The 26,975-nt window shown below is 50.9% G+C and overlaps 1 protein-coding gene across 1 annotated transcript in view; it reads right to left on the bottom strand.

The window, feature by feature from the left end:
* Positions 1 to 26,975, bottom strand: part of LOC119821865 (IgGFc-binding protein-like) — a 43,042-nt gene continuing 16,067 nt past the window's right edge. The window contains exons 7-20 of the mRNA XM_038340969.2: positions 25,382 to 25,967; positions 25,090 to 25,289; positions 23,752 to 23,893; positions 22,515 to 22,855; positions 21,413 to 21,986; positions 20,503 to 21,113; positions 19,473 to 20,019; positions 17,977 to 18,548; positions 17,069 to 17,642; positions 13,116 to 13,315; positions 10,129 to 10,512; positions 7,479 to 7,750; positions 6,967 to 7,110; positions 1 to 268 (exon numbers count right to left, since the gene is read on the bottom strand). Coding sequence (XP_038196897.2) covers positions 1 to 268; positions 6,967 to 7,110; positions 7,479 to 7,750; positions 10,129 to 10,512; positions 13,116 to 13,315; positions 17,069 to 17,642; positions 17,977 to 18,548; positions 19,473 to 20,019; positions 20,503 to 21,113; positions 21,413 to 21,986; positions 22,515 to 22,855; positions 23,752 to 23,893; positions 25,090 to 25,289; positions 25,382 to 25,967 — 5,415 coding nt within the window. The remainder of the gene's footprint in view (positions 269 to 6,966; positions 7,111 to 7,478; positions 7,751 to 10,128; positions 10,513 to 13,115; positions 13,316 to 17,068; positions 17,643 to 17,976; positions 18,549 to 19,472; positions 20,020 to 20,502; positions 21,114 to 21,412; positions 21,987 to 22,514; positions 22,856 to 23,751; positions 23,894 to 25,089; positions 25,290 to 25,381; positions 25,968 to 26,975) is intronic.

The following is a 26,975-nucleotide window of genomic DNA, read 5'->3' as shown; positions in this document are numbered from 1 at the left end:
TCATGTGAGTTGCGGAGAATCTTCTGGGGTAGTGGCAGCAGCAATGCTGAGCCCCATCTCCCCATTGTTACAGAGAACCACCCAGTACTTAGCGAACGCCTCTGTGCTGAATATAGAGAACTCTGGGGAGATTTCCATTCCCCAGTCCTGAGTTAGATGTGATAATAGTGTCTTGCTTGAGAGATATGGCCAGTGGAGGTTCGTCTTCCCCGCAATGCCCTGAGTTACTCTCTTGTGCTGATAAAAGTGAGGCCAGCCACAGGAGACCCTGCAGAGATGAGACAGCTCTGAAATGACGCCACAGTAATGCGCTGATTAGCACATGGTGGTGGCCAGTCTTGCTCTCCAAAGCCTGCCTTGCAATCCTTTGCCTGCAACCCTCTCTGCCTCGCTTTTGACACTGTGTACAGCCCTTGCTTATCTCTGCTCCCACCCGGCTGTACTATTTATTTGCCTGCCCTCACAGGCATAAAAACCCAGATGCTCAGCATTTTATCAAAGCCTCATGTAAAACGTGTGTGTGCACGGATGCACAAGCCATGTGAGCTGTTTGGCTATAAGTCCTCCTTGAAGCAGGCCCAGGATCTCAAACTCATCCCTTCCTCTCATGCTGAGTCGGATGCCTGATGCCCTGATGTGGGAGAGTTATCATCTGTGCCTAGGAGGAGTGGGTGTGGCTCTGCTCAGCCTGGGTGGGCTCTAACTGTGCTTTCCCTAGGATCTTCAGTCTCTGAGCCCAGGTGAGCATGTTGTGTTATATTTTTCTCTTTTTGCTTTTTTGGGGGCCCACCACCCAGCTCCCAAATAAATCACACACAGAGGCGTATTCTTAGTTATGAATGACCGGCCTTAGCTTGACTTGTTTCTTGCCAGTTTTTCTTAACTTAGATTATCCCAATTATCTTTTGCCTCTGGGCTTTTTATCTTTCTCTCTTTCTGTACCTTTCTTCCTTCTTACTCCCTACCTGGCTGGGTGGCTGGCCCTTGATGTCCTCCCCTCCTTGTTCTTTTGTTCCTCATTCTCTCTTCTCCTAGAGTTTCTCCTTCTAGTTATCCTCTCTGCCTGCCAGCCCCGCCTATCCTTGCTCCTGCCTTGCTATTGGCCGTTCATCTCTTTATTAGACCTTCAGGTGTTTTAGACAGGCACAGTAACACAGCTTCACAGGGTTAAACAAATGCAGCGTAAACAAAAGTCACACACCTGAAAATAATATTCCCCAACATGAGCACTCTCATGTCTTGCCATTTTAAGGGACTTTGGGATAACAAAAGGGGGCAGAACTGACAGGATGCCCAATCTCAGGGATCTTAGGCAGCCCAGTTAGTTATAGCATGCACAGGTGGAAGTGTAAGGAAGCAGATGACTAAATCTGAGGCTCCCCGGGGAAGAGGCTGCTCTCTCCTCTGCTCCCTGGCCAAGGCCTGAGTAAGGGACACCTTTCTCCTTATGGTGTCCTGTTTTTCTGGATGTGGAACCAACCATTCATCCTCCAGGACTTGTCCTTTGATGCAGGGGAGAGGGACTTGGTCCTGCCTGGACTCGAACTGCCAGGTTTTTTTGATTCTCCATGGGAGGTCTTACCCTCTCTAAGTAGATCTCTGAGTTCGAGGCCAGCCTGGTCTACAGAGTGAGTTCCAGGACAGCCTGGGCCCTTAACAGAGAAACCCTGTCTAGAAAAACCAACCAAACAAACAAACAAACAAACAAAAAGGAGGGAATAAAAAGAAAAGACAATATTTTTCATCAAAGAAGGATTTTGTACAGTAAAGTAAGATTTATGTTTTAAAGTGAAATGCCTGGATTCTTTCCAAAATGAAAAAGGTGAAGGCAAAGCAGAAGCCATACGCAAGCTGCAGAAGGTCCAGGTAGTAGACATTGAAGCTTCAGGATTATAAGTATCACACACACACACACACACACACACTCTTAAACACACTCTTAAAGGATTCAAATTTCTTGCTGGGCAGTAGTAGCACACACCTTTAATCGCAGCACTGGAGAGACAGAGGCAGACAGATCTCTGTGAGTTTGAGGTCAACCTGGTCTACAGAGTGAGTTCCAAAACAGCCAGGGCTATGCAGAGAAACCCCGACTCTCAAAAAAACAAAAACAAAAAAGGGTTTAAATTTCATAAAGTCAAAACACAGCATATTGACATAAAATAGGAACCTGGTTCTTTATTTAGAACAAGGAGGTTTTCTTAAGATATTGATCTGTTCTTGTTAACATTTATAAGAACTGGCTTAAAGAACAAGTATTTCATGCTTATCAAGATAATTACTTGTGTTTTCTGCTGTTTATCAGTCTTTTTAACTGTGTAGGAACCCGAGTCTTTAATAAAATCAGGACTTGTTTCCAAACACATTTGTTGCGACTGGTAAGAGGAGCTGGAATGAAGGCTGCTGCTTCTTCCTCGGGATGAGCGCACGTTTCCTGGGGGTGGGGGTGGGGTCAACCAAGGCTTGGGGGTCAAAGCTGGAGAGGGTAAAGGGATCAAGAAAACAGCCAGTAGCCGGGCGGTGGTGGCGCACGCCTTTAATCCCAGCACTCGAGAGGCAGAGGCAGGCGGATCTCTGTGAGTTCGAGACCAGCCTGGTCTACAAGAGCTAGTTCCAGGACAGGCTCCAAAGCCACAGAGAAACCCTGTCTCGAAAAACCAAAAAAAAAAAAAAAAAAAAAAAAAAGACAGCCAGTGTTTGGCCCTTGCCCTGCAAGGTCATCCAGGACCTAGGAGGACACGACATCTCTAAATGGCCCTAAAACTCTGATGTCACCTGTACTATTGATCAGAGAGGCCGTGGAGTCACCAGGGGTTAGATGTCAAGGGTGTACATCCTGGAAAGAGGAGAGTCACCAAGGGAAGAAATGTCCCCTAGATGTCCAAGAGAAGCCACATGGTCAGCAAGACCCTGGCACATCAGCACAGCTGAGAGAAGAAAAGCCATGGGTCTAATTAGGGGGCACTCCTGAGAGTAACCCTACTGGGTCTCTATTTATCCTAACAGTAAAAGATGGATTGTCGCCAGCTGCATGGTCTCCAGCACCTAGCAGGAAAGGACAACTCCAGAGGGAGGGGAGTACCAGTGAGGGGCGGGGGCAGTGCTTCTCACCAGCCCAGACTGCCTGAGTTTACTCAGGGTGACCCTCTGGGTGAAAGGGAGAACCAACTCGCACAAGTTGTCTTCTGAGGGCCACATATGTGCTCGCTCTCTTTTTCTCTACCCATCTCTCTCTCCCTCTCTCTCCCCCTTTCCCCCTTATGTAACAGAAAGTAAAGTTAATAGTAAGGGATCCACAAGTACCCGACCAGGATTCTGACCTTGGCCTGGTTGAGCGGAGTGCCCAGGCCCTCCAAGGATGGCACTCCAGACTGCGGGTTCCAGCCCGCTACATCCTCCAACGGCGGTCAAGCATTTGGGGCATTACTAATTTGGTTCTCCTGTCCTTCAGAAAACCCTAGTTTTTAGAAAGTGCTCATGGTAAGTGCTCTTCAGAGCAGGAACCAATTGAGAACTTATATATCTTCTTTAAAAGGAACCTCAAGGGCCGACATTTAATGAACAACCTATTGGCTCATATCCTAACTCCTGAGTTGTAGTGACATCTTGTTTGTAGTCTAGCAAATAAAGCTTGCCTGAGAGATCAGAGAAGCAGTGCAGCCAGCCCCTAGAGAGACCTTATGCCTCTACCAATGCTCAGACCAAAGGGGTGATCCTGCCTCTAGGAATCCTCTCTATGAAACCTCAGACTGCGTGCCCAGATTGGATCCTCAAACTGTATCTGAGCTCCTGTCTCCTCCCGCCTTATATTACTCTCTCTGACCAGCCATATCCCTTCCTGTCTCCACCTCCCTAGTGCTGGGATTAAAGGCAATGTGACTCCCAAGTACTGGGAATAACGGTGTGAGCCATTGCTACCTGGCTCTCTTGCTGTCTTAGACTGGAACAATTTCATATAGCGCAGGGTGGCATTGAACTCACAGAGATCCGCCTGCCTCTGTCTCCTGAGTGCTGGGATTAAAGGTGTGCGCCACCACTGCCTGGCCTCTATGGCTAACTGGTGGCTCTGCACTCTGCTCTTGAGGCACAAACAAGACATCACTATACCACGTCTGGGGCTTCTCTCCCAGGGTGTGTCTGGATAATATTTGTGCCCACATGTACCTGTGCCTCACTAAACAAATGCTCCCTAAACTGCTTTGAGCATGCTTTTAAGATACTGTATTTTTTCTGTTAAAAACTAATTTATCTGGCTCTGAGTGAATGTTGCTCACTCTCTGTTTAGGATCTCCTCGGTTGGAGATATTCTCTTGGGGGAATGTCACCCCAGCTAGGTCTGCCATCCTCATCCTCAGGCTCAATCTACAGTCTCCATTTTATTCCAATCTTCAAAATATATCCACTAACTTTCAGCCCAGGGACCCTCCGGGTTTAACTGGGTAGCTAGCAATACTGAGTAGCTATACTCAATGGTCATAGCTCAGTCCATCTCCCTGGTTCCTTTTGCTTTATGAGGGCTTATAAAAAAAAAACAAAACAAGAACTAAACATTTGGCTACTCCTTGTGGTACAGCAGACTTTTAATTCTTGCTATCTTCCCTCCTGTGTCTTCCTATCCCCGGGTCCCTTTTCCTCACTGCTAGAATTCCCAATCATTCCCTAGATGGATACGGCCACGGCTGGCCTTTCTATTGTAAAATGTATTTCACTCTGCAATTCTGGTCCCTGCTTCCTCTAATGGCTACCCTGGTTTGGTTCTTCCAGAATTCAATAAATTCAACTTCAGATGGTCATATGATGAAGATATTGCTGCATCTTTTTTGGGCCAGATCTCACATCATCATCTGGTACACTAGATCAAATGGGACAGCATTTCTGTGGGACTTGCCAGCCAACAAAACAAGCAGGTATTTTATATCAATGATTTCTGCTGCTGCCTTGCTTCCTAACGTAGACAGCACAACACTGGGGCCATAGGCAGCGTCTATGTCTTAGGAAGTGCTGAAGGGAGAGACCTCTACTTTGCCCTCTTAGAAGCATATAAGGCTCCATATTGATTGAGAGAGGAATGAGACCAGGTAGGCAGGGGTTAGACATGGTGGAAGAAATCACAGCTGTGGCTTTTGATTGTCAAAAATATCCCTTGGTGATTGAACATCCTTGATGCTATAATTAGGTCTTCCCACTATATCAAAACCAGAGACTTTGGAGAATTTCCCAGTTGCCACATATGCACGCCAGGGGAGGGTTTGCATGGTCAAAAGATCCTGACTTCATTATAATATCATTTGCATTGCAACTTTGTGTTTGTGCCTCCCCAGACTTTTCAAGAGAATCATAGGAAGAAATACTTTAAAAGGATGAACTGGTGCACCATGATTTGGGAGAGAAAAAAGGTCATCTTATTCTCATAAATCTATCTCACACATATTCCTATCTCATATCGCTTATCTCCAACATATTCATAAAAAACAGCAAATCCGCCGCCTCTGGCTGCTGTTCGCCCGCCTCAGGCCCGCCCACTTGAAGCACTCAGATGTGAACCATCACTTTGTTTTGCCCAATATACTTCAGCTTGAAGAGTTAATGTTTCTCAGCTGAATTCTTCCCTTCGCGGAGAAAAGAAATGCACTCTCCAGTGCAGTAACAGAGTCACTGCCCGCAGGCCACCTCTGAACATGTGTACAAGGTTGAGCTATGAGCATGCAAAAGTTTGAGCGGCATTTCCTACCCAAACAGTAACACCATCTGCACCTTCTTTTCTCTCTGCTGCTCTAAACAGTCCCTGCTCTCCTTTATAGAGGACTTTCCAGCATGCCCCGCCCACCAGTAACAATGTACCCAACAATGTATCCAGGTAGAACAGATAAGACTCCCAGCCCTTGCTCTTCCTGGCAGGCTGGCATCCTTCCTTCCTGGTCCCTTGGCCACAGGCATACAGAAAGATCTATTCCCATCCTTATAATTAGCATACTAACCCACAAGCTTTCCCAACACACTCCTCCAATCATGATGCTTCTCCAAATTCCAGTAGGTCCCCTGAACTCTGTGGCTTCTCAGTGCCTGGCTTTCCTCTCGTCCAGTGACTTATGTCCTCAAGCCAAGCTGTCAATCCCATTATCACACTTCTGCTTTATGGTGGGAATCCAGTGGTGGGGATGACTCTAGAGGTCCCAGCCTGCTCATCTCTAGGCAGCATCAGCTCCTGAACTACAGACTGCCCAGAGACTCGGCTCAGGCACCTCACTTTCTGCCCACCAGCTTCTGCATCTCCACCTTATTCTCTTTAGTACTAGTACTCCAAACATCCTTCTGTCCCAGCCTCCATTAGCTGGCCGTAAACTCATGGTCCTGCACTTCCTTCTGACTGCACTGCCTTCAGCACCCATCTAGATCCCCACCCCAAAGCATCACACACCTTCACTCACATCCTCAAACTAAACTGACTCCAGCTCTCCGACTGTGCAGCCCTCTAGAAGCCCAATGTAGACGGATAAAATACGCGGCCGCTCTAGCTACTTTGTAGCAAAGCTCCTTGAAAGGAACTTTTGTACTTCCTGTCTTTGTTTCTTCACTGCTTCGGGGACTCATTCCAACCAAGCTTTCCCGCCCATCAGCTGAGCAAAACTCACAAAAGACCTCCATGTTACTAAAACCAGTAAGGCGTTTCCTGCTAGCTTAAAGCCACAGCCTCTGCCGTGCCCTTCTGCTTTGTCTTCTTGTTTCCTCCTAGCTTTCAATGGCCTCCCTCAGCTTCTCTGTTCATTTGCCTTGTTGACTGAGCTCAGGAACTAAATCCTCACTCCAACTCTGAGAAAATCCCAGCCTTCCTTCTATTTACGGGTGATGGGACCAAGTCAGGGAGGAAGCAGGCGACCCGCCAGGCTTGTCAATGGTAAAGCCAGAATCTGTCTGTCTCTCTCCCTCCCTCCCTCCCTCCCTCCCTCCCTCCCTTCCCCCCTGCACCTCTTCCCCATCCTGTGCCCCATCATTTCACCATCCACTCCTCTAGTCCCCGGTCTCTTTGACTCCCGATCTCCCCAGTGCTTCCCCACTCTGGGCATCTGCTCCTTCACCTGCTGTGCCCCACACATGAGCCCCCGTCCTCTCCTAGTAGACACCCATCATAGACGCCATCATCATCCATGTCTCCCACTGTGGGGAGGAAGTTGGGGAGGCAGCAGGAGGCAGACACACTGGCACACAGCTTGGGTCAAGACATTTACTCAATGCTTTCAGATGTGGCCTCAGTGGCTCAGCAAGGGGGAGGGACAGGGAAGGGACACCCAGGGCATCCTTCAATCACTGTAGCGTCTGGAAGATGCAGCTCTTGAAGTGTCCATTGCCAGTGCTGGCTGATCAGCTGGAACTGCAAGAGACAGACACTTGGCACTTCATGCTGCAGACTAAGTACCCACCCGCCCACACTACCTCCTCCCCCAGTCCCCTAAAGTCTGGCTTCCATTCTCCAGCCTCACCATGGGGAGAAGTCCTGTGCTTCCCATTTCTCCATTGATGTGTTCTCCTGAGAGCCAAACTTATCATTGGTCTGGTCCCCATCGAAGTTTCCACAGGCCCCACAGAGGATGGCCCCATGGTCATCACCGACCATCACATCCAGATGCCCATCTATTCCAAGCCGGACCTGGACCCCTCCCTCCTGGTGGACCAGCAAGGAGCCATCAGGCAGCCTCTTCACAGACACAGATGTTAACACGCTAGCTGGGAGATCCACTCGGAGACCATTCACCTGGTGTGGGGGAGGGGAAATGGAGAAGTGAGACTTGAGTGACAGAAGAGCTGAGGGACCACCACGCTGGCTTCCTCGTGCACAGTAATGATTCAAGGAAAGGGACAGGCAGGCGCTGGAAGGGGTGGGGCCTGGAGAGGAGCGTTACATGAGAGATGGACAGGTGGGAAGACAGCTGGATCTGTGTCCACACAAGCTCACTGTGCATGCTTATACTGCTCTAATATAAATTAATTAATGTGTATGCTCATGCCCTGATACAAATGTGGAGGTCAGTCGGTAGCTTATGGGAGTTAGTTCTCTCCTTCTACTATGTGGGTTCCAGGGATCAAACTCAGGTCCCCTTAGGCTTGTTTCCTCACTAAACCATTTCACCTGCCAATAGCAACTTATGAGTTTTGGGAGGATATCTTTCTGATACATTGATCAGGATAGAAAGAGGAGGAGTGGTGGCGTGGATCAAAATGTCTCCACAACTTTCCAAGGTCTGGTGCAAAACATTCTTTACCAGATAGAAAAGCAAACCAGGAATTCCAGATGTGAAATATTAAATCATAATGTTCAAAGTGAACGACTCTCCGCGTTGTCTGCAAATAACTGGATCTCCAGCAAATGCAACCCTATCAGCTCCTCCTTTGGGCTTGTGTCTGAGTGAAGGTGATGATCCCAGCAGAGTAATAACCATGCGGGAGATTTCCAGTTTCCTATCAGAGGCTGCAGACTCAGCAGCCTTGTGACTGTTTCCCAGAGTCTGTCTGTTCGCCCTGATGTTTAAGCTTTCTTATGTTAGATTCTCCGTGAAACTCTTTGGAAAAGAGATGTTCCCACTCTTTCTCAAATGCTAATCCCTTGAGTCTCTTCCCCCATGTAATCGGGGATGTAGGTAGATAGGTGGGAAAGACAGACAGATCTCAGAAAACAGACGGGTGGAGGGAAGGAGGGAGGGAGGGAGGAAGGGAGGGAAAGAGGGAGGGAAGGAGGGAGGGAGGAAGGGAGGGAAGGAGGGAAGGAGGGAGGGAGGGAGAGAGGGTCAAAGACTGAGTAGATGCAGACGCTGGAAGCGAGGAGGGGAACAAGGGATGACTGCAGCAAAGGACACACAGAGACGCAGTGGATGGACAGTCTTGCTGGCTACAAACTGCAGTAAGAATTGGTTGAGTCGTTTCAGTGACCAGCATGGTGCCTTGAGAAGGCTGAGCTTATTCACAGAAGTCAGGATTTCCCGGTACCTCAGGTACTGGCAAGAAGTGGTGACCTGGACTGGCCTCTCGAGATGATAACAGTGGGAACCATGTTTGGCCATGACAGGCAGACAGTGCCAATGTAACCAGCATCATTGGAAACTTGAAGTGACGCTTTATGAACTTCCCTGAAGATTTCCCAGGCTTTGTCATGACTGTTGCTGGGGGATCTAAAAACTCCGTGATTCCAGCAGGGGACCCTTGGGAGCGAGCGCCTGTGTCCTTAGGATTGCACTAGGTGGCTCCTTCCTCTTGCTGGTTTGGCCTCATGTCCTTTTTACTGTGATCTTTCTTAGTTATTAGCATAACTATATGCTGAGTCCTCTGAGGGAATCATGGCGCCTCTCTGAGAATGGCTCAGGGGGAATCCTGACATGTGACCCCAGCCTGGCCAATTATAGCATGCTATACTTAAGATCACATTAACTAATTCCAGTATTGGGCACATGGCATAAACCAGCCTAGTGAGATGCATCACAGGGACTTTTGTTAGATCACTTTTTTTTTTTTTTTTTTTTTTGGTTTTTCGAGACAGGGTTTCTCTGTGGCTTTGGAGCCTGTCCTGGAACTAGCTCTTGTAGACCAGGCTGGTCTCGAACTCACAGAGATCCGCCTGCCTCTGCCTCCCGAGTGCTGGGATTAAAGGCGTGCGCCACCACCGCCCGGCTGTTAGATCACTTTGTACTAAGGTAGCAAAGGTGGCAGACTACAGGCCTAAAGACGCTGGTCATCTTTGTGCTCCGGGAATGAAGCTGAACAATTGGTCAGCAAGTCTGAAACCTAGAGGTGTGAACTGACAGGGTAGCTGGGGTGTGTGGACCGTCTCCAGGTTTCCCAGATATGGACCCAGTCCATTCGTTTTCCCCTAAGGCAGTTTGTATTTGTTTCCTGCCACTGGTAACCAGCGGAGGCTTGATTAAGACCAATAGCAAAGCTATGCTGTTACTTAGTGTAAGAACGCAGGCCAAGGAGAGGGGCCCAGGCTGACCTCTGGAGACAGGTACAAATCCAGAAAAAGTGCAGAGACCTAGATGAGGGAGACACCACGAAACCACTGCATAGCCAGGATGTGGGGTACTGTGCTAGGAAGAAGGAAAGCCCAGGGAAGCCGTCCGTGCCCTCTGTGCCCAGGCTTACCCACACGCCATTGCTTTGAGTCACAGTCACAAGTCCATCCTCGAAGAAGATGTGGACTTTGTCCACGATCTTGTCATTGCCATCACAAGACTGGACATCAGCAACCACACGGTACCAGGGCACAGGCTTCTGGATTCCCGGGCAGCGAGAAGAAAGCTCATAGACACCAGGGGAGCTGATGGCATTGTGAGCCCCATCGAAGGTGGTGAGGTTGCCCCCCACAGAGATGGAGCAAACACCATGGGCAGGCTGGCAGCTCCGGACTCCATCTTGGAGCTTACAGACTTGGCCAGATGGGCAGCCAGTTGGATGGCATGACAGGCCGGTGTTTGCGGAGCAACAACAGAGCAGGCTGCAGTCTGAGGTCAACAGTGAGGAGTTCACCTGTGCACAGAAAGGGGTGGATGCTGTGCATTCACACGGGGAACCTGTGGAGGCTCCCAGTGAGAGATGCTATATGTCCTCTCCCCAACGGTAGTCTCAGTGGCCCTCAGAGGTCAGGCAATTCATCCCGACACCACTCTGTCTCTGCCTCAGATTGTGCCCAGTTATTGTGAGAACAAGCCGGAGTTAGGCCCACCAGACAATGAAAGACCACATGGCGATAATGTTACCAACTCTAGGCGATTTGTTATGGCTTGAATATGGCTTGTCTACCTGAACCCATGCAGGAGTTTATTCCTCAAGGTGGTATGTATGAAGAGATTGGAAACTTCACGTTTAGAAGTGAGGACTCCGTGGGGTGATTAGATTAATAAAGTCACCAAAGTAGAACTCCCAGGACTGAAACACGGTGGCTTTTAAAGGCTAGGGAGGGGCTACACCTCGACAGAGGCAGACACATGCTCCTGCCACGGCATCATGCACAGAGGGCTTCATGAGCGCCTGCATCACGAGTGCTCTTTAGGCTTCTAGCCTCCCAAACTGTGAGCTTTATAAGCCCATTTCCTCCATGAAGTAGCTTGCATTTGCTGTTTTCTTACAGCGACAGAGTAAATTCATGAAACATCACGGGACCCATCAAGTGAGTATAACACCCAAATCTAAGTGAGGAGAATCCTTGGCTCAGACTGGAAATGTGGCTATAAAAACAAATAAAACGGGCCTAAGTGACATATTAGAAGTGATCTGTAACGCTGTAAGAGCTAACTATATGTGTAAGGGTGGGCAGTGCACTCTACAGGGTACGGGTAGTGACCGCATGGATGGACACATTCCCATGTGTGACAGGGCCCCATGTAAGAGAAACCATTCTGACCTTAGAACCTAGCATGTAGGCCCCGAAACCTGCCAAAATGGAAACAAAGACCTAATCCATTGAAGACCTGGACCATAGATCCAGAAAATTCCCTAAATGTACTGACCTTGCTTTCTGGCTTCTGTAGTTCTGCTTCTTGCTAATTGAAGTGTGACAGGCAGGATGTGTTTTAGTACATAAAAGAGAAGGAGGACTGCAAGACTCGGGGCTACATGATTTAGACGAGTTCCCCATGCAGATGCTGGCTGACAGTAAAGACTCTGATTTCAGCTTTGTGCGTGTCTGCATGGTGGCCCCTGCAGGACTCACCTCATTAATACACGGACCTCCCCTGTGTCTCATCCCTCCCCAGCTCTCCTCTCCACGCCCCTCTCAGGCTCCCTGGGCTCCCAGAGCCCCGACTCTGGTCCTAGGCTCTGCAGACAGTTTCTCTTCTACTTCCTTTCACTGGGCTTTGTGAAAGCAATGCAGAGTCTGACCCGCAGCGGCCCCGGCCCAGAGAGAAGGAACTGCTATAGCTGACTTTACTGGAACAGCTGGGGAAATATGGTTACAATCTACAGATTAGATAACAGTGTGGAGTCAACATTACTTTCCTGGTTTTGATAATTGTCATCTGTCATATAAATAAATTTCCTTATTTTTAAATGTGAGATTAGGAGGTGCAGGTAGATGCTCTAGAACGAGCTAAAAGGTAAAAGAAGGGGATCAGCACTGGGCTGGGGCGCACAGCTGATTGTGAGAGCACTGGAAGGCTGCGGAGCAAACCCAGGGGATCCTGGACGACTTCCAGGAAACACTAAGACCTGAAGGAAGAAGAGTTCGCCTCCTTTTGCAAATGGCAGACATGTCTAGGAAGAGTCTCTCTGTAAAATGGGAGGAACAGCCTGCATATCTATCTTGCTGGACTGCTAAGACTAAAGATGAATTAACATTTCAAACAAACTTGGCCACACAAAGAGCTTTCAGAAGCATCAACAAGGACAAATTAACTATTAAATCCCAGCTCACACTGTTGAATGATTGGCAGCTGAGCCACCCACTGCACTGCTATAGATTCTATTCTTGCTGAATGTGATGTACGGGAGGATGATCCTGTGTTCACTGGGTACCAACTGTCCAGAGCATCAAATGTCTATGGAGCCAGGATGCTGACCCAACCGTTCTGCAGGTGAAGAAGTTCAGAGAGGGAAGGGTAGTGGAGGAATGCTCCCACACCAAAAAAATAGCAATTCCCAATTCCCGGGACCAAGCATGCTACCTTAAGTGGAAATGTGTGTTTGCAGTGTGATTAATGTTGTTTAGATGGAGAATTATCCTGATTGTCTAGGTGGGGAATCCCGTGGACACTCATAAAAGGACTATACAGGGAGATGTCAGGTCACCCAGAGAAGTGATGGCAGATGCTGGAGTGGTGTGGCCAAGCCCAGGAATGACCAAAGCTACCAGAGGGTGGGAGAGCAAGTAGATTTTCCTCCAGAACCTCTTAAGAGAGTGTCAGCCTTCCATCGCTTTGACTTTAGTGCAGTGAGCCTGATTGACTCTTGGTCTCCAGAACTGTAGGGAATTAAGTTCTCTTGCTTTGACCTGCTGAGTCTGGGGTGACTCAGTACAGCAGACACAGCTGGAGACAGGTGATGGTCCCCATGTCCCCATCCTTGAACAGAGACCCAGAGCACAGTAACTCTAAATGTCCCCCCAGCTTCTTCTGCTTGGAGTCCCTGCTCACCGGCATATAGTGGCCATTGTAGGTGCAGCCGCACTGTTGGGCAGGAACGCACACACCCTGGGAGAGCAGGAAGTGATCATCACACTCACATCCTTCAAAGCAGCGAGTGGTGCATTGGGTGAGGCCAGTGAGAGCAGCACAGGAGCCCTGGCAGGAGCGTGTGCAGACAGAGTAGTGGCTGTGAGCAGGACACCGGAGAGCTGTAGGGAGAGGAGAAAGGGGGGGGGGTCACATGTGCTGTAGGATGCTGAAGACCTGAATCTACTGAATCTTAGGTCTGGGATGAGTGATTGCTGTAATCTGGATGTGAGGTACCCCCTATCCTCATTCACAGAAAAAGAGTGGGTCTCCAGCTGCTGTATGCAATGACTGAGAGGCCTCTGACCTAGTCAATGGATTCATGATTTGCACAGCATACCCACAGACTCGACAGCCTTTGGTGAGACACATACTTAGTTGTATGTAGTTTACTAGGGTTCTATCTTGCCTCTGGTTTCCTTTTCTTTCTGATTCTTGGCTACCATGAAATGGGCAACTCTGCTGGTCATTGCTGTGGGACAATGGTCTGTACCCTGTCACTTGTAGTTTAAATAAATGCTGATTGGCCAGTAGCCAGGCAAGAAGTATAGGCAGGGCAACCAGGCAGGAAGTGGAGGCAGGAAAAGGAGAATTCTGGGAAGAGAAAGATTCAGTCTGAAGTCGTCACCCAGACACAGAAGAAGCCAGACACAGAGCAAGCAAGATGTGATTGCCTCACCGATAAAGGTACCAAGCCATCTGGTTAACACAAACAAGTATTATAGCCTAATATAATTTATAAGAGTTAATAAGAAGCCTGAGATACTAGGCTAATCAATTTATTATTAATGTAGACCTCTGTGTGATTACCTTTGGGATTTAACGACTGCAGGAACCGGGTAGGACAGAAACCTCAGTCAACAGGTCATGCCCTCTCTTCCAGCACAGGTTCCTTTGACAGACAAGTCACCCCCACACAGAAACCTGTGAGCCCAAAACCAGAGCAAAGCCACCCTCCTCTTCAGATGTCCAGGTATTTCTCATGGCCACGAGAAACTAACACAAAAATTGTTAAGGAGATGTAAGGCTGCTGTTGCGACTCTTTCAGGCAATGTGGCTCATGTGTTATTAAAAGTGGTTTCTGGGAGGTGTTTGGAGAAGTGGGCTAGAGAAGCCTGGAGCCATGTGAGTGGAGTGCATAAGAATTCTGGTGTGAGCTCAGAACAGATAGTATGTCTGAGAGGTGTCAGGTGGAAAGCTCCACCCGACAGAGCACGTACCAAGGCTGCAGAGCCTTCCGCCTATAGCATGGTGTTCCTAGCAGGTTTTAGTCAGGTTTATAGTCAGTATCGAGAACAAAATCAGAGCATAAATATTTGACAAATGGTTTCTAATGAGATCAGAGGTTCTAGAATGAAGCCAGGAACATTGAACTTGGAGAACAAGAACCATGATCTGAGGATGTCTTGGGAATCATCAAGACTGGGCTATCATAATCTGAAAAGGGGGAAGTGTGAACTTGAAAGACCTTTCCCTTGAGGAAAAGAGAGCAACTGGGACACCTTATTCACTCAGGGCCACCTAGATGCTTGTTTACCCAGAGTTAATTTCACTACGCTCACCCTCCCAGGCACTGTCTGAGCTGGTGATAGACACTGAAGTCATCTGCATGGAGGTGAGTCTGTGAAAACGTGGAGTGCAAGAGGTAGGGGGGCCGGTGGCTCCCTCCCAGATTTAAAACATGTCCTCGAGAGGCCAGGCCATGGGTAGCGAGGACAGGATCTGTGTGTGGACTCCTGAGCGGGTGAGGCAAGAGCTGTGAGGATGAAGCTGAAGATGCCAGGGAGTTAGAGAAAGCAGGGATGTGGAGTACGTGGAGGAAAGCAGCAGGCAAGAAGTATGAGAGAAAACTGGGCAGAAGCAGAGGCACTCGTGAGGCAGAGGCAGGCAGATCTCTGAGTTTGAGGCCAGGATGGTCTACAGAATGAGTTCCAGGACAGCCAGAGCTATAGAGAAACCCTGCCTTAAAAAACTAAAAAATGAGGAGGAAGAAGGAAGAAGGAGAAAGAAAAGAAGGAGGAGGAAGAAAAAGAGGAAGAGGAGGAAGAGGAAGAGGAAGAGGAAGAGGAGGAAGAGGAGAGGAAGAGGAAGAGGAAGAAGGAGAAGGAGAAGGAGAAGGGGAAGGGGAAGGGGAAGGGGAAGAAGAAGAAGAAGAAGAAGAAGAAGAAGAAGAAGAAGAAGAAGAAGAAGAAGAAGAAGAAGAAGAAGAAGAAGAAGAAGAAGAAGAAAGAAGCCATGATGCCTGTAGCTGATAAGGCCTATAGACTAGGGGCTCCCATACTCTTTGAAGCTCACACCGTGTCAATATTACCGGGCTAGGTTTTGATCTTACTTTGGTTCCATCTTTCCCTTATATGTGTCCAATCTTCCTTTTTAGTACAGGAATGTGCACTCCATTATACAACTGGATGTTGGAAATGTGTCATTGTGGTTTGTTTGTTTGCTTGCAGAGGCTCACATCTAAGTCTACATTGAGTCTTGGAAAAGACTCTGGATTCGGACATTTAAGCAACGTGGGAACTATAAAGACTTTGGGGAGTTTTGGAGATGGATTGAACATAGTTTTTGTTATGACATGGATATGAGTCTGCTGGTATCAGGGGTAGAATGTTTGGAGATGAACTGTTCCCCCAAAGACTCATACACTGAAGACTTGGTCTTCTTGGTGGTCTAATGATTGACTGGTACTTGAGTCATGAACGCTCTGGCCTTAGCAATGGCCAGTCCACTGATGGATATATGCTTTTATGTGTTACTGAGGAATAATGGATATTTTTGGAGGTTGGGCTTGGTTGAAGAAAGTATATCATCTAGACTGGGCCTTTCAAGAATATCTATTGCCTGCTCCCGGCTTTGATCTCTGTGCCTGTCTCTGTCACCTCTATCTGCTTCTGCCATAACCCCATCCTACCTCAGGCTCAACCATGCATTCAGTCATCCTGAACATAATGTCTGACACCTTGAGCCAATGTAAATCCTCAAAAATGGTTTCTTTCAAGCATTTGCCACAGTACAAAACCTACCACAATGCTGCAGGGGACACAGTGCGGAGGACCCTGTGCTAAAGGGCTTGTGTCTAGTGGGATCGACAGCTCAAGTGACCACGGCTGGAGGCTGATTGAGAAAATCAGATACAGGCCTGAATGGGATGGGGAGTCATAGGCCGAGGCTTGAAGCAAGGACAATAGAAAGACAGGCATAACTCTGGGCTCTCACTAAGCAGTATCAGAGTGGTGTGTCTGTCATCAGATGGGCACTGGGATAGAGAAGAAAGATCAGGTTTGGCATAAAATGCTGTACTCAGATTTAAGGATCACTAGAGATTACCCAGGAGGCCATGGATACTCAAGCCTCGTACTCAGGAGGAAGTCCAGAGCTGGAGATGCTGTCTAGGGTTATCACTGGGACAGTTGCTATGCGGTGGAGGGGATGATGGCACTGTGTTTAGTTCCTGCCCTCAGGAGACTGAAGGAGAAATGACTCTGCCATGAAACAAACATCAGCCTGGTCATGCAGAGTCTGACATGGCTTGTCCCTGTCCTGCAAACTGCAAAGAGGTGTATGGTTCAGGATTGGGGGGTCTGTCGGTTACCACCGTGTCTGAGGGAGGGGCCAGTGAGCCACAACTCAGGACTCTTGTGGGCTCTCAATCCATCCAACTCCCTTCCAGGTCACTGCAGGAAGCTGAGAACGGCCCTGGGAAGAGGTGGGTGTGAGGTCTGGGGAGAGTGGACTCGACTAGAGTCTGAGACCCCAGGTCAGAAGTAGAGGGGGAAAGCCACAGAGGATGGTGGGGCAGAGCTGGAGGAGGCCCTGCCACAGGCAGGGATTTCTCCATAGCCCAGAAGGTTCCAAGAGGAAATTCAGACACTCACGGCAGAAGTCTTCTGTCCTCCAGGGCTGCACGGTTACACCAGCTGCCTGACAGGCTGCGGTATAGGCTGCCAGGCTTTGACAGAGGTATGTTTCGTTGCCCTTATGGGCACACAGGTCATACACACATTGGCGGAAGTATTCCAAGGGACTCACAACCTGGTGGCAGGCCGCGAAGGGGCCTTTGGGGTCCTGCATCTTCCCACAGGCTTCGTTTTTCTCGTATTCTTTTGTCTCCTCTGCCAAGCACACAGGGCAGCCTTGGTCCCCACAGCCCTCACCACAGTCTGGGAAGGAGCCGGGAGCTCTCCAGGCTTCTCCAAAGGACTCAGCACTGGGGGCTAAGGTTCCATTCGGCAGCACAAAGTCGTCACTCCAGTTCCCATTGAAGTTTCCACAGAGGCCACAGATATGTCCACGGAAGGAACTAGGGATGGACATGAGGACATGGGCATCGCCGTCGAAGAGAACCTTCAGCCCATTGCTGGTTTGCAGAATCATATTCCGGCCTTCAGCAGTCACGCTCACACGGTCTACAGTCACGGGTAGGACCACAGCTTCATCATCCACTGTCACCTGCGTGGAAGAGCCAGTTAGGATGAGGGGACAGCAACTCAGTTGAAGGCACGTCCTCACAGTTCCCGCACAGAGCGTTGTCTGTCTCAGATCTTCTGTGAAGAGCTAAGTCCCTTTGGGGCTAAAATCAGGTCCTGTTAAACTCCTAGGATGGGTCCATGACTACAATAGACTCTGAAGTGGGACCTTTTACCCACAAACCCAGAACTGTCAGGGTAGGGCGGTGCTATGCCCATACTTTGGAACTCTCCAAGCTCTACTGAAACCCTAGAGGGTGAGACTAAGGTGGAGTCGTGTCCCTACCAGAACTCTGGAAAGGTTTGTGTCTACTCACCTGTGGGCCATGAGCCAGGGCCACAACATGGCCTTCCACGGTAACCACCACTTGCTGGGGTTCGCCAGCCAAGTTCTTCTCAAGTACAATGGAGAACTCCTCATCTCCAGGTTTCGGGTCACAGACACTGGCCAAGACATAGGAGCAAGAGCCATGAAGATCATACACCCGTCCATCAAGGGTGACGTAATGGATGCCACCATTGGCTAGGCAGTGGCCACAACCAGAGGGATAGCAGGCCTGAACACCGTTCTCTATCCGACACTCCTCATAGGGCTTGCAGTCTGAGCCTTCCTTGCAGGTGACCTGCCCATCTGCCCCACACTCACAGAGCCCCTCGCACTCAGAGCCTGGGTAGAACGTGGCACCCAGCTGGTAGTAGCGTCCATTGTAGAGGCAGCCACACTGGCCCACGGGCACACAGGTGTCACCACTGAGCACAAAGCCAGAATCACAGACACAGCCCTCACGGCAGGTGGTTTCACAGCCCTCTGGGGCCGAGAGGCTTGGGCAACTCACAGGGCAGGAGTCACCACAGAGCTGGTAGTGACTGTTGGCAGGACACTGGAGGGCTGTGGGGATAGAGCAAGGGAGAGTCAGGCAGAGGTAGTGGTGGCAGCAGAAGGGCTAGTGTGTAAGAGCCTGCCCGAGACAAGCCGGTGCCCTGGATTGCTATGGGACTTGACGTAGGACATATGACAGGGGCACTGATTTGGGAGCTCAGGTGTGGGGGTGTGACCTTGTCTCCCTGAGGAGGGTGTGCCATCCTGACATCTAAGGCAAGGGACTGTCCGGGGGATGCAACCACATGCATCTGAACAGAACAGACCAGAACCGACTACGGCTGCATCGGGGTGCATGACTAGGGACCCCTGTGTGTGGGAGATCAGTCACCCTGCCTGAAGAGAAGGAAGATGGTGCCGACATGACTGGAGCACCCGCTGGTCTCTCAGACATCCTCCGTTTCAGGGTGCGACCTGCCAGTGTGTATGTGATTGGGTGCCATTGACAGGGTGCCCCTGACTCAGCAGATCTGCCTGAATGAGCTGCCCCCACCTCCTGATTCAGTCTGTTTGGATCTGCCCTGGACAGGTCCTGATTCCAGCTGAGGGGTCTGACGTCTGACCAGTGTGTGGCAGGCGGTGTAGGGTCTCACTGGACTCTCTGACTACTCTTGTGTGCGTGGCAGTGGTCCAATGTGGGAGATGGTGCAGGGGCTTCTGACAGGGGCTCCTCACTGAGTAACTGTCACTGGTCATATCCAAGTCCACTAGCAAAATGTCCCTTCCAGAGTGGTCTGCACCCAGGCTGTGTGTAGCTGGGTCCTTCCCTACCCCACTGGTGGTTTTCAGTATCAGTGCCAGGATGCATCTCTGACAAGAGGTGGTGGGGCTGGGCCTTGAGCTTCACTGGAGCAACAGGGCTCTTGTCTTAGAGCCCCTGGAAAGAGTTGGGGGAGACCCTGTCTGTGTGGAGCTGCAAGGGTCAGTACTCACGACAGAAGTCTGTCTTCCTCCACTCTCCAAGTTGGGCCCCAGCAGCCTGACAAGCTGCCACATAGGTGGCCACGGCAGGACAGAGACCTCCTGGATGGCCCTCAGCTTGACAGGCATCCAGCAAGCAAGCCTCGAAGTACTGAGTGGGTGGCACGAGGCTGTGGCAGGGTGCTAGTGGACCTGCGGGGTCTGAGATGATGCCGCAGGCCTTGGGTCCACTGAAGGATTCCTGTTCCTCAGGTGTGCAGGTCTCTGGGCAAGGCCCAGGCTTGCATTGGTCATCACAGCCTGGGGCTCCGCCCACCTTCCAGCCCTCAGGATTTCCATCTACAGCTGTCAGGTCATCATTGGGATTTTTGTTGTAGTTCCCGCACAAGCCACAGAGGGCGCCTGCATAGGCTGCAGGCACGTGCAGGCGCACAAAACTGTAGCCATCGAAAGTCAGGGAGAGCCCTGCTGCGGTTTTCACCACTACATCTGCTCCACTTAGGTAAATGTTCAGTCGCTCATCCAGCTGGAAGGGCAGAGCAACGAACTCTCCGTTCACCTGCGGGGCGGAGAGAGGTGAGAGGCGCCGAGAGTTTTGCATGTTTCCACCACTTACAAGATAAGGGATTCAAAGTAGGTTACTGCCCCTGCTATTTTAAGAGTAAAGACATGTGGAGTCATGGACTCTTTTTGTTTTTGTTTATATTGTTTGTTGCCTCCTGTAACAAGGAACGACTATTGTAGGCTAGGCTTCTGCAAGTCTCTGCAACCCTCCTACCGCAGTCTCTGAGAGCTGAGTTAACAAAAGTGAACCACCCCATCAGACCATGTCTCTGGTTCTTTGTGCTACCATGAAGTAGGTACTTTCAACACTTCTCCCTACAGGAATAATGGAAGGCTGAGTCTGGGGAAGCCTTTACTTCCAGCCTTCCTGGTCTCACAGTGGAGGCTGAACCCAGCATCATGGTCCTGCCAAGCTGGGAATGGTCTATCCCTCATCTCTCCTGTCCAGCAGAGGCTTCGTGGCCCACAGCCCACTCACCTGTAGCTGCCTTGGCCAGCGGGCGCTAAGGGTCAGGCTGAGGCCGTAGATATTCAGAGTGACACTGCGGGTGTAGCTGACCGCCTGGCTGCCCCTGTGCTCATTAACCACAGTGACATTGAAGTATTCAGTTCCTGTGGGTGGCGTTTGGCAGGGTGCGCTCAGCAGGTACTCGCAGGTGCCTTGGAAGTCAAAGCGGTGCCCATCTAGGGTGATGTAATGGGGATCGCCCCAGGCTTGGCACTCAGCTATGCTTGCTGGTTGGCAGCCGAGCTGGCCGGAGGGCAACAAGGCACACTCCTCACCCAGCCCACAGCTGGCAGACGTGCAATTCAGGGATTCACCTCCACAGCGACACCTCTCAGAGCAGCTGGCATCAGTCCAAAACTCAGTGCCTGCTTCATGGTATGTGCCATTGACCCAGCAGCCGCAGCCACTGTCCAGGGGAACGCACTGCCCAGCACTTAGCACGAAGCCCTGGTCACATTGGCACCCCTCCACACAGGGCCCGTCACATGCAGCTGGGGTTGTGTGGCGTGCAGGAGGTGGGCAGCTGGCTGGGCAGGGTGGCCCACAGAGCTCGTAGTGGCTGTTGCCAGGGCAGGACATCTCTGTGGGTGGATAAAGGGTGGGAGAGAAATGAAGAATGGTGTTGGAGTGGCCTCTGGGCATGGAGTGGCAAGAGTCATCAGCAGAGACAGAAGGGGACAGGGAGACTACCAGATCCAGTGACTCAGTCAGGGAGGGAATCCGAGACAAAGTAGAGCAGATGGCGTGAGAGGCAGACAGAGATGACGAACTGGGGACACACAGAGACAGCCAGGAGACAGCGACAAACAGAAGCCAGCAGAAAGACCCAAAAGGTGGGAGTGGAGCCAGCCCAGCCCTTGCCCTGGTCCCCACCACTCACCACAGCCAGCCTGAGTCCTCCAGTCTGTGATTTGGATGCCAGCAGCCTGGCAGGCAGCAGCATAGGCAGCCAGTGACTGGCATAGAATGTCTTTGATGCCACCGCCCATGCAGACATCCAGCACGCAGCCCTTGAAGAAGTTCTCAGGAGGCACATGGGCATGGCAGCTGGTGAAGGGGCCCACTGCACCAGGGGCCAGAGGTCCACAGTAGCCAGGGCCCTCATACTCCTCCAGTTTGTTCTCTGGACACACTGGACAGGAACCCTGACATTCATTCCAGCAAAGAGGGTCCCACCCTGGAATCTGCCAGCTGCCACCCCAGGTGGGTATTGAGGATGCCGTTGTGCCGTTAGGGAAGACTTGGTCATTTTGGGGGTTTTTGTCCATGTTTCCACAGAGCCCACACACTGCATCATGATAGCTACTGGGCAGCGTGACCTCTACCCTCATGTTCCAGTCGTAGGTGACCTGAAGCCCGAAGTCTGTCACCAGAATAGCCTTGAAGCCCCCGTGGACCACTGAAATCCGCCCACCAGCCAGGTAGACAGGCAAGGTCATCAGAACTCCATTCACCTGGAGAGAGAGGGAGACCAGTGGGTCAATTTCCTTTCCCTCTGCTCTTCTCTCTGAGTCTCTGTTCTAGATGTTTCCCTCCCCAGAAATGTGCCTGGGTTCAAATCTAGGCCTACTCCATTGGGGATCCAATAACCTTTCCACAGGGTCGCCTAAGAGCATTGGAAAACACAGATATTCACATTATGATTCATAGCAGTATCAAAATTATAGTTATGAAGTAGCAACGAAAATAACTTTATGGTTGGGGTCAGCACCCCTTCAGGAACTTTATGAATATGTCACAGCGGTAGGAAGGGTGAGAACCACTGCTCTACATGAAGGCTAACATCATGAGTCTACTGTGAACTGTTAGCAAGAGGGCTATGCTTAATTCCCAGGAAAAGGCTGCCCTCTCTTGGAATTTCCCCGTGTGGTTTCATGTCTATGTGAAAACAGACTTTCCAGCTCCTAACTGCTGTTAGTTACACGAGGGTGCATTTGGCCTCATGCCCCTAGGTGTTCCTGAGACCATCATCTTTAACATACCCGGACTTTGCCAATCTCGTTCTTGTGGATGGTGATGTTGGTGTTGAAGGCGCTCACAGTGACCAGTCTCACATAGGACACAGCCGGGTTGTTGCCCCGGTTCTCATTCTTGGTTGTGACAGTGAAGGGAGTCAGGTCCTCGGCACTGACCCCAGGACAGGCAGTTCCTGCCAGCAGGTAGCTGCAGGTGCCCTGGAAGTCAAAGTTCCAGCCGTCAAAGGAGTGGTAGTGAGGGTCACCCCACAGCCAACATGTGGAATTATAGTTGGGCACACACACGCCCTGACCGCCTTGATCCTTGCAGGTCTCCTGAGGCCGGCAAGTGACGTTGAGGCACGGGTCTGTGGAGAGAGGAGAGATACGCTGAGGCTCTGCCCGCGGCAAGCGTGACTGCTCCCAGCATCCCCCCAGGTCTCTGCTGGGGACACCAGCTCTGCCTGTTGCTGCAGGTGTGATCAGTGTCCTGATACCTGAGCCCTAGGCCCTGAAGACCAGACCCTGAGAAGCCAGCACTAGGAGTCCAGAAATTTCATATGTTATGCCTGTGGTCCTCAAGTTAAGTCTCTGGGCTTGGATATCCCACAGTGCGAAACTCCATTCCTGGGTGTTCCATCAAGCCCCAGGATCTCACTTCTGGGGCTTGTCCTCAAGGCCTCCCCCTCCCAAGCCTCCACTAGTGTCCCTCTCTCTGTGACTCCAGCTTAGTGTCCAGGCGTCCAGCCTTCACACTCGCTTCTCTGTCTTGTTGCCTGTTTGAAATCAGCCTGGAAACTTTGTCACAGAGGGAGTCTGTGGGGAGAGGGGCCCCTGTCCTGACAACCTGCTCTGCTGAGCTACTGGCCTGTTGCCCATGGGACCCTGGCTCTCTAGCTGGTCACCTAGAAGCACTAGGTGGCTGCTTCCAGCTGATTTCTCCAGCACTCCAGGGGGTGGGGTGGGCTTCACTCCTGCATCTCCACCCTGCAGGATCCTCTGCCACCCAGTGCCTGCAGGGTGCCTTCTCCAGTGAGATCCCTGTGTAGTTCTCCACCATCAAAATCTTGCCCTGGGGGTCCTGCAATCTTAAATCCCTTAAGGTTCCTTGACAGCCAGACTGGGTAACCTCTGCCCTTGGCTCCGAAGTCTGACACCTCAATCCACAGGTCTTTGCACCTCTCACCATGAAGTCATGTCCCCCTCAGCTCCCAGCCCCTGTCCTGTGTCCCCCCCACACCAGCCCAGCTCCACTGTACAGCACCTTTGGTGACGCAGGTCAGGATGCCTCCTGAGGGCTCGCACACCTGTCCTGGCTTGCAGCTGTGATCCTTGCACACCATGCCTTCTCCTGAATGGCACACACACTGCTGCTGGCAACTTTCAATGAGAACCGACTCCTCTGGCTGTGGGGACAGAGAGCATGCCATCAGTAAGGAGAGGGGCGCATGCCCAGCGTTCCGGGCAAAGAGAGCACTGGGGTAACAGAGTGGTGACTCTGCAGCGTGGTCCGCGGTCAGTGAAGCTGAGGCACAGGTGACCGCGAGGCCCAGCTCATTCAGCTACTCATCCACTATTGGTGTAGTTGCCCATTCATTCCAAAGTGTGCACTTAATTGATTGTCGCTGCTCAGGAGGAGTGGAGTTAAGGAAGGTTCCGGAGCACATGGCCCTGCTGAGCCAGGCTCCACTGTTCCCGAGCTGGACGTCTGCACAACACTGCTTAGCTTCTTTGAGCCTCAGCTTCTTCACCTGTAAGTGACAGCTAGACACAGGACCAGTCCAAGGAAGGAGAACTGAGTCAATGACACATGTAAAGCAGAACCAGGACCGGAGAAGGAGCTCTTCAGCAATGCAGGCTACTTTGGGAAGGTGAGGAAAGATGAAGTTAGGCTTGTGGGGAGCTCGGTTTTGAAGCCAAATGATGAACAGGAATATAGTGATTCAAGCCAGTGTTCTCTCAACAAATGCACATTTGAGAATTTCCATAATATGAAGGCAGGCTATAGATATGTGGTTTGTGTGTGTGTGTGTGTGTGTGTGTGTGTGTGTGTGTGTGTGCACGTGTGTGACGTATGTACATGATAAGATGTGTTCATGATAACAGCATGCACACATCTGCTCCCAGGAGCCCTCACTCCTGCAAAGGAGCCGGACTTAAGCAAACACACACTCAGGTCAGAGGGCTCCCTGTGGGAGAGAACAGGGAAAGTGGAGGGAGCAAGCACCTGGTGTCACAGGCAAAATCTCATCCTCCAGACCTGGAAGAACACCTCTGCCCAGATCTGGGATTTAAAGTTAAGTCTTGATCTGGGGAGGAAGTGAAGGATTTAAAACTTCAGGACCCATGATCATACTTCAAAAGATTTCTCCGCATTCGTAGGGAGGGCATAGCAAAGGAAGCAAAAGTGGGGACTGGGAAAGGACAACATGGACCAAAGTAGGGTTGCAGGGGTGGGGGAGGACGGGGGACGATGGGGGACAGAGGTGAGCAGAGAGATGTTAAAGAGGCTGCACGGTGGAAAGGCTCCAGTGCTAATGAACAGTGGGAGGGGGTGCCCAGGACGATGCCCTGGGTTCCGCACAGAGGGATGGATTCTTACCTCATAGTAGACCCCATTGTGGTAGCAGCCACATTCCTGGACGGGCACACAGGCTTTTCCATTGTACAGGAAGCCGGAGTCACATTCACAGCCCTCAGCACATACTTCTGGGCACTTGGGTGGGGCACTGAGAGCCCAGCAGCCCAGGGAGCACGTGTCTGCACAGACCTCATAGTGGCTGTGAGGGGGGCACTCCATTGCTGCAAGAAGAAAATGCAGGTTGGGGTGGGGATTCTACTCCTTTTCTGCCCCAGCCTCCCTGTTCCCTACTCCTCAATGTCCTGTAACTCACGACAGAAAGTTTCGGTCCTCCACGGCTCCACTTTTCCTCCAGCTGCCTGGCAGGCACTCACATAGGCATGAATGTTGTTGCAGAGAATGCTCAGGTTCCCCTCACTCTGGCAGAGATCAAAAACACAGTCTTCCAAGAGACCCTTGGGGTCTATCAGCTTGTGGCAGGCAGCCAGTGGCCCCGAGGTGCTGGTGAGCAGCCCACAGAACTCCACCCCATAATACTTGTCTTCCAACTCAGGGCTACAAGCAGAGCCACAGCTGTCCCCTGTGCAGGGAGGAGATACTGGCGCACAGGGGGAGTCGGGCACAGCTTCCTCCCAGGAGTTCCCAAAGTCAGTGGGGTCGGATGCCAGTGAGCCATTTGGCTTCTGGAAGTCATCCTTGGGGTCCCCATTGTAGTCTCCACACAGACCACACATCTGCTGGTAGTAGTTGGATGGGATAGTGACCTGCACGTAGTACATGAGGTCATAGAGCACACGCAGGCCAAAATCAGTTTCAATCACAACATCAGACCCATGCTGGGAGACACGGATCTTGCCCCCATCCAGATCCACGGGCAGCTTCATGTCCACACCGTTCACCTGGGAGACAGAGAATGCCAAGCTTCAGAGGACACACTTTGAGGCAGCTGTCCCTAAATGTTCCTACCTAACACTGAAATCCTGTGTGATCTCATTTCTCTAGGCCTCAGTTTCCATATTTGTAAACTATATATAGTAATAGTGTCTTGTAGTGGATGGAATGATGGTTTCCAAAAGGTAAGTCTACGCAGCAGTTAAGAACATTTATCGCTGCTCTATCGGAGGACCAGGGTTCAAACTTCAGCACCCACATCCAGCAGCTCACAACTCCTGTCACTCCAGCTCCAGTGGGCCTGACGCCCCTTTCTGTCCTCTGCAGCCACCCACAGCACATGCGCATACGCACAGAGACATGCATAAATAAAAAGATATGTCTGCCAAGAGCCTCAGAGAGCAACCATATTTGAAGAAAGATCAGCAGGTGTAACTAGAGTTACTGTCTTGAAGTGAGATAATCCTAGATCAGGCTGGACTGACAAGTATCCTATGAAGGCAGGAGAGAAGAGGAAAGAAGAGGAGGGGCAGGAGAGGGAAGACAGGGGATGGGAAGAGGGAAGATCCAGGCAGGGATGTGGAGGTTGAGGACACTCCAAGCGAAGGGACAGCTGGAGCTACCAAAAGCTAGAGGAGCAAGAAGGTCCCCCTTCCGCCTCTAGAGGGGGCGTGGCCTTGCTGCTGCCTTGATTCTGAACTTTTGACATCTAGAATGGTGAGAATAGAAGTGTGTTATTTTAAGTCAGCAAGCTTGTGGCATTTTGTCACAGCAGCCACCAGGGAACTGTTACACGTCTCAGAGGGGTAATGACCTCACCAGCCTGGGTGAAGGGATCCTTCCTTACCAGGTACATGGTGACTGATAATACAGGGACTGAGCCTGGAGGCACACGCTGGTCTGAAGCTCAGCCCACCCTTTACTCCTCTGAGCCCTTGGGCAGGGATTCACCCGTGTTTCTGCTTCCTGTCTGACTAGGGGGATCGGGCGCTTTGTCTGCAGAGTGTCATCTAGGG

Source organism: Arvicola amphibius, chromosome 8 (genome assembly GCF_903992535.2).
Source record: "Arvicola amphibius chromosome 8, mArvAmp1.2, whole genome shotgun sequence".
NCBI classification, from domain to species: Eukaryota; Metazoa; Chordata; class Mammalia; order Rodentia; family Cricetidae; genus Arvicola; species Arvicola amphibius.
Note: the sequence above shows the minus strand (reverse complement) of the source record. Positions and strands in the feature narration are given on the sequence as shown.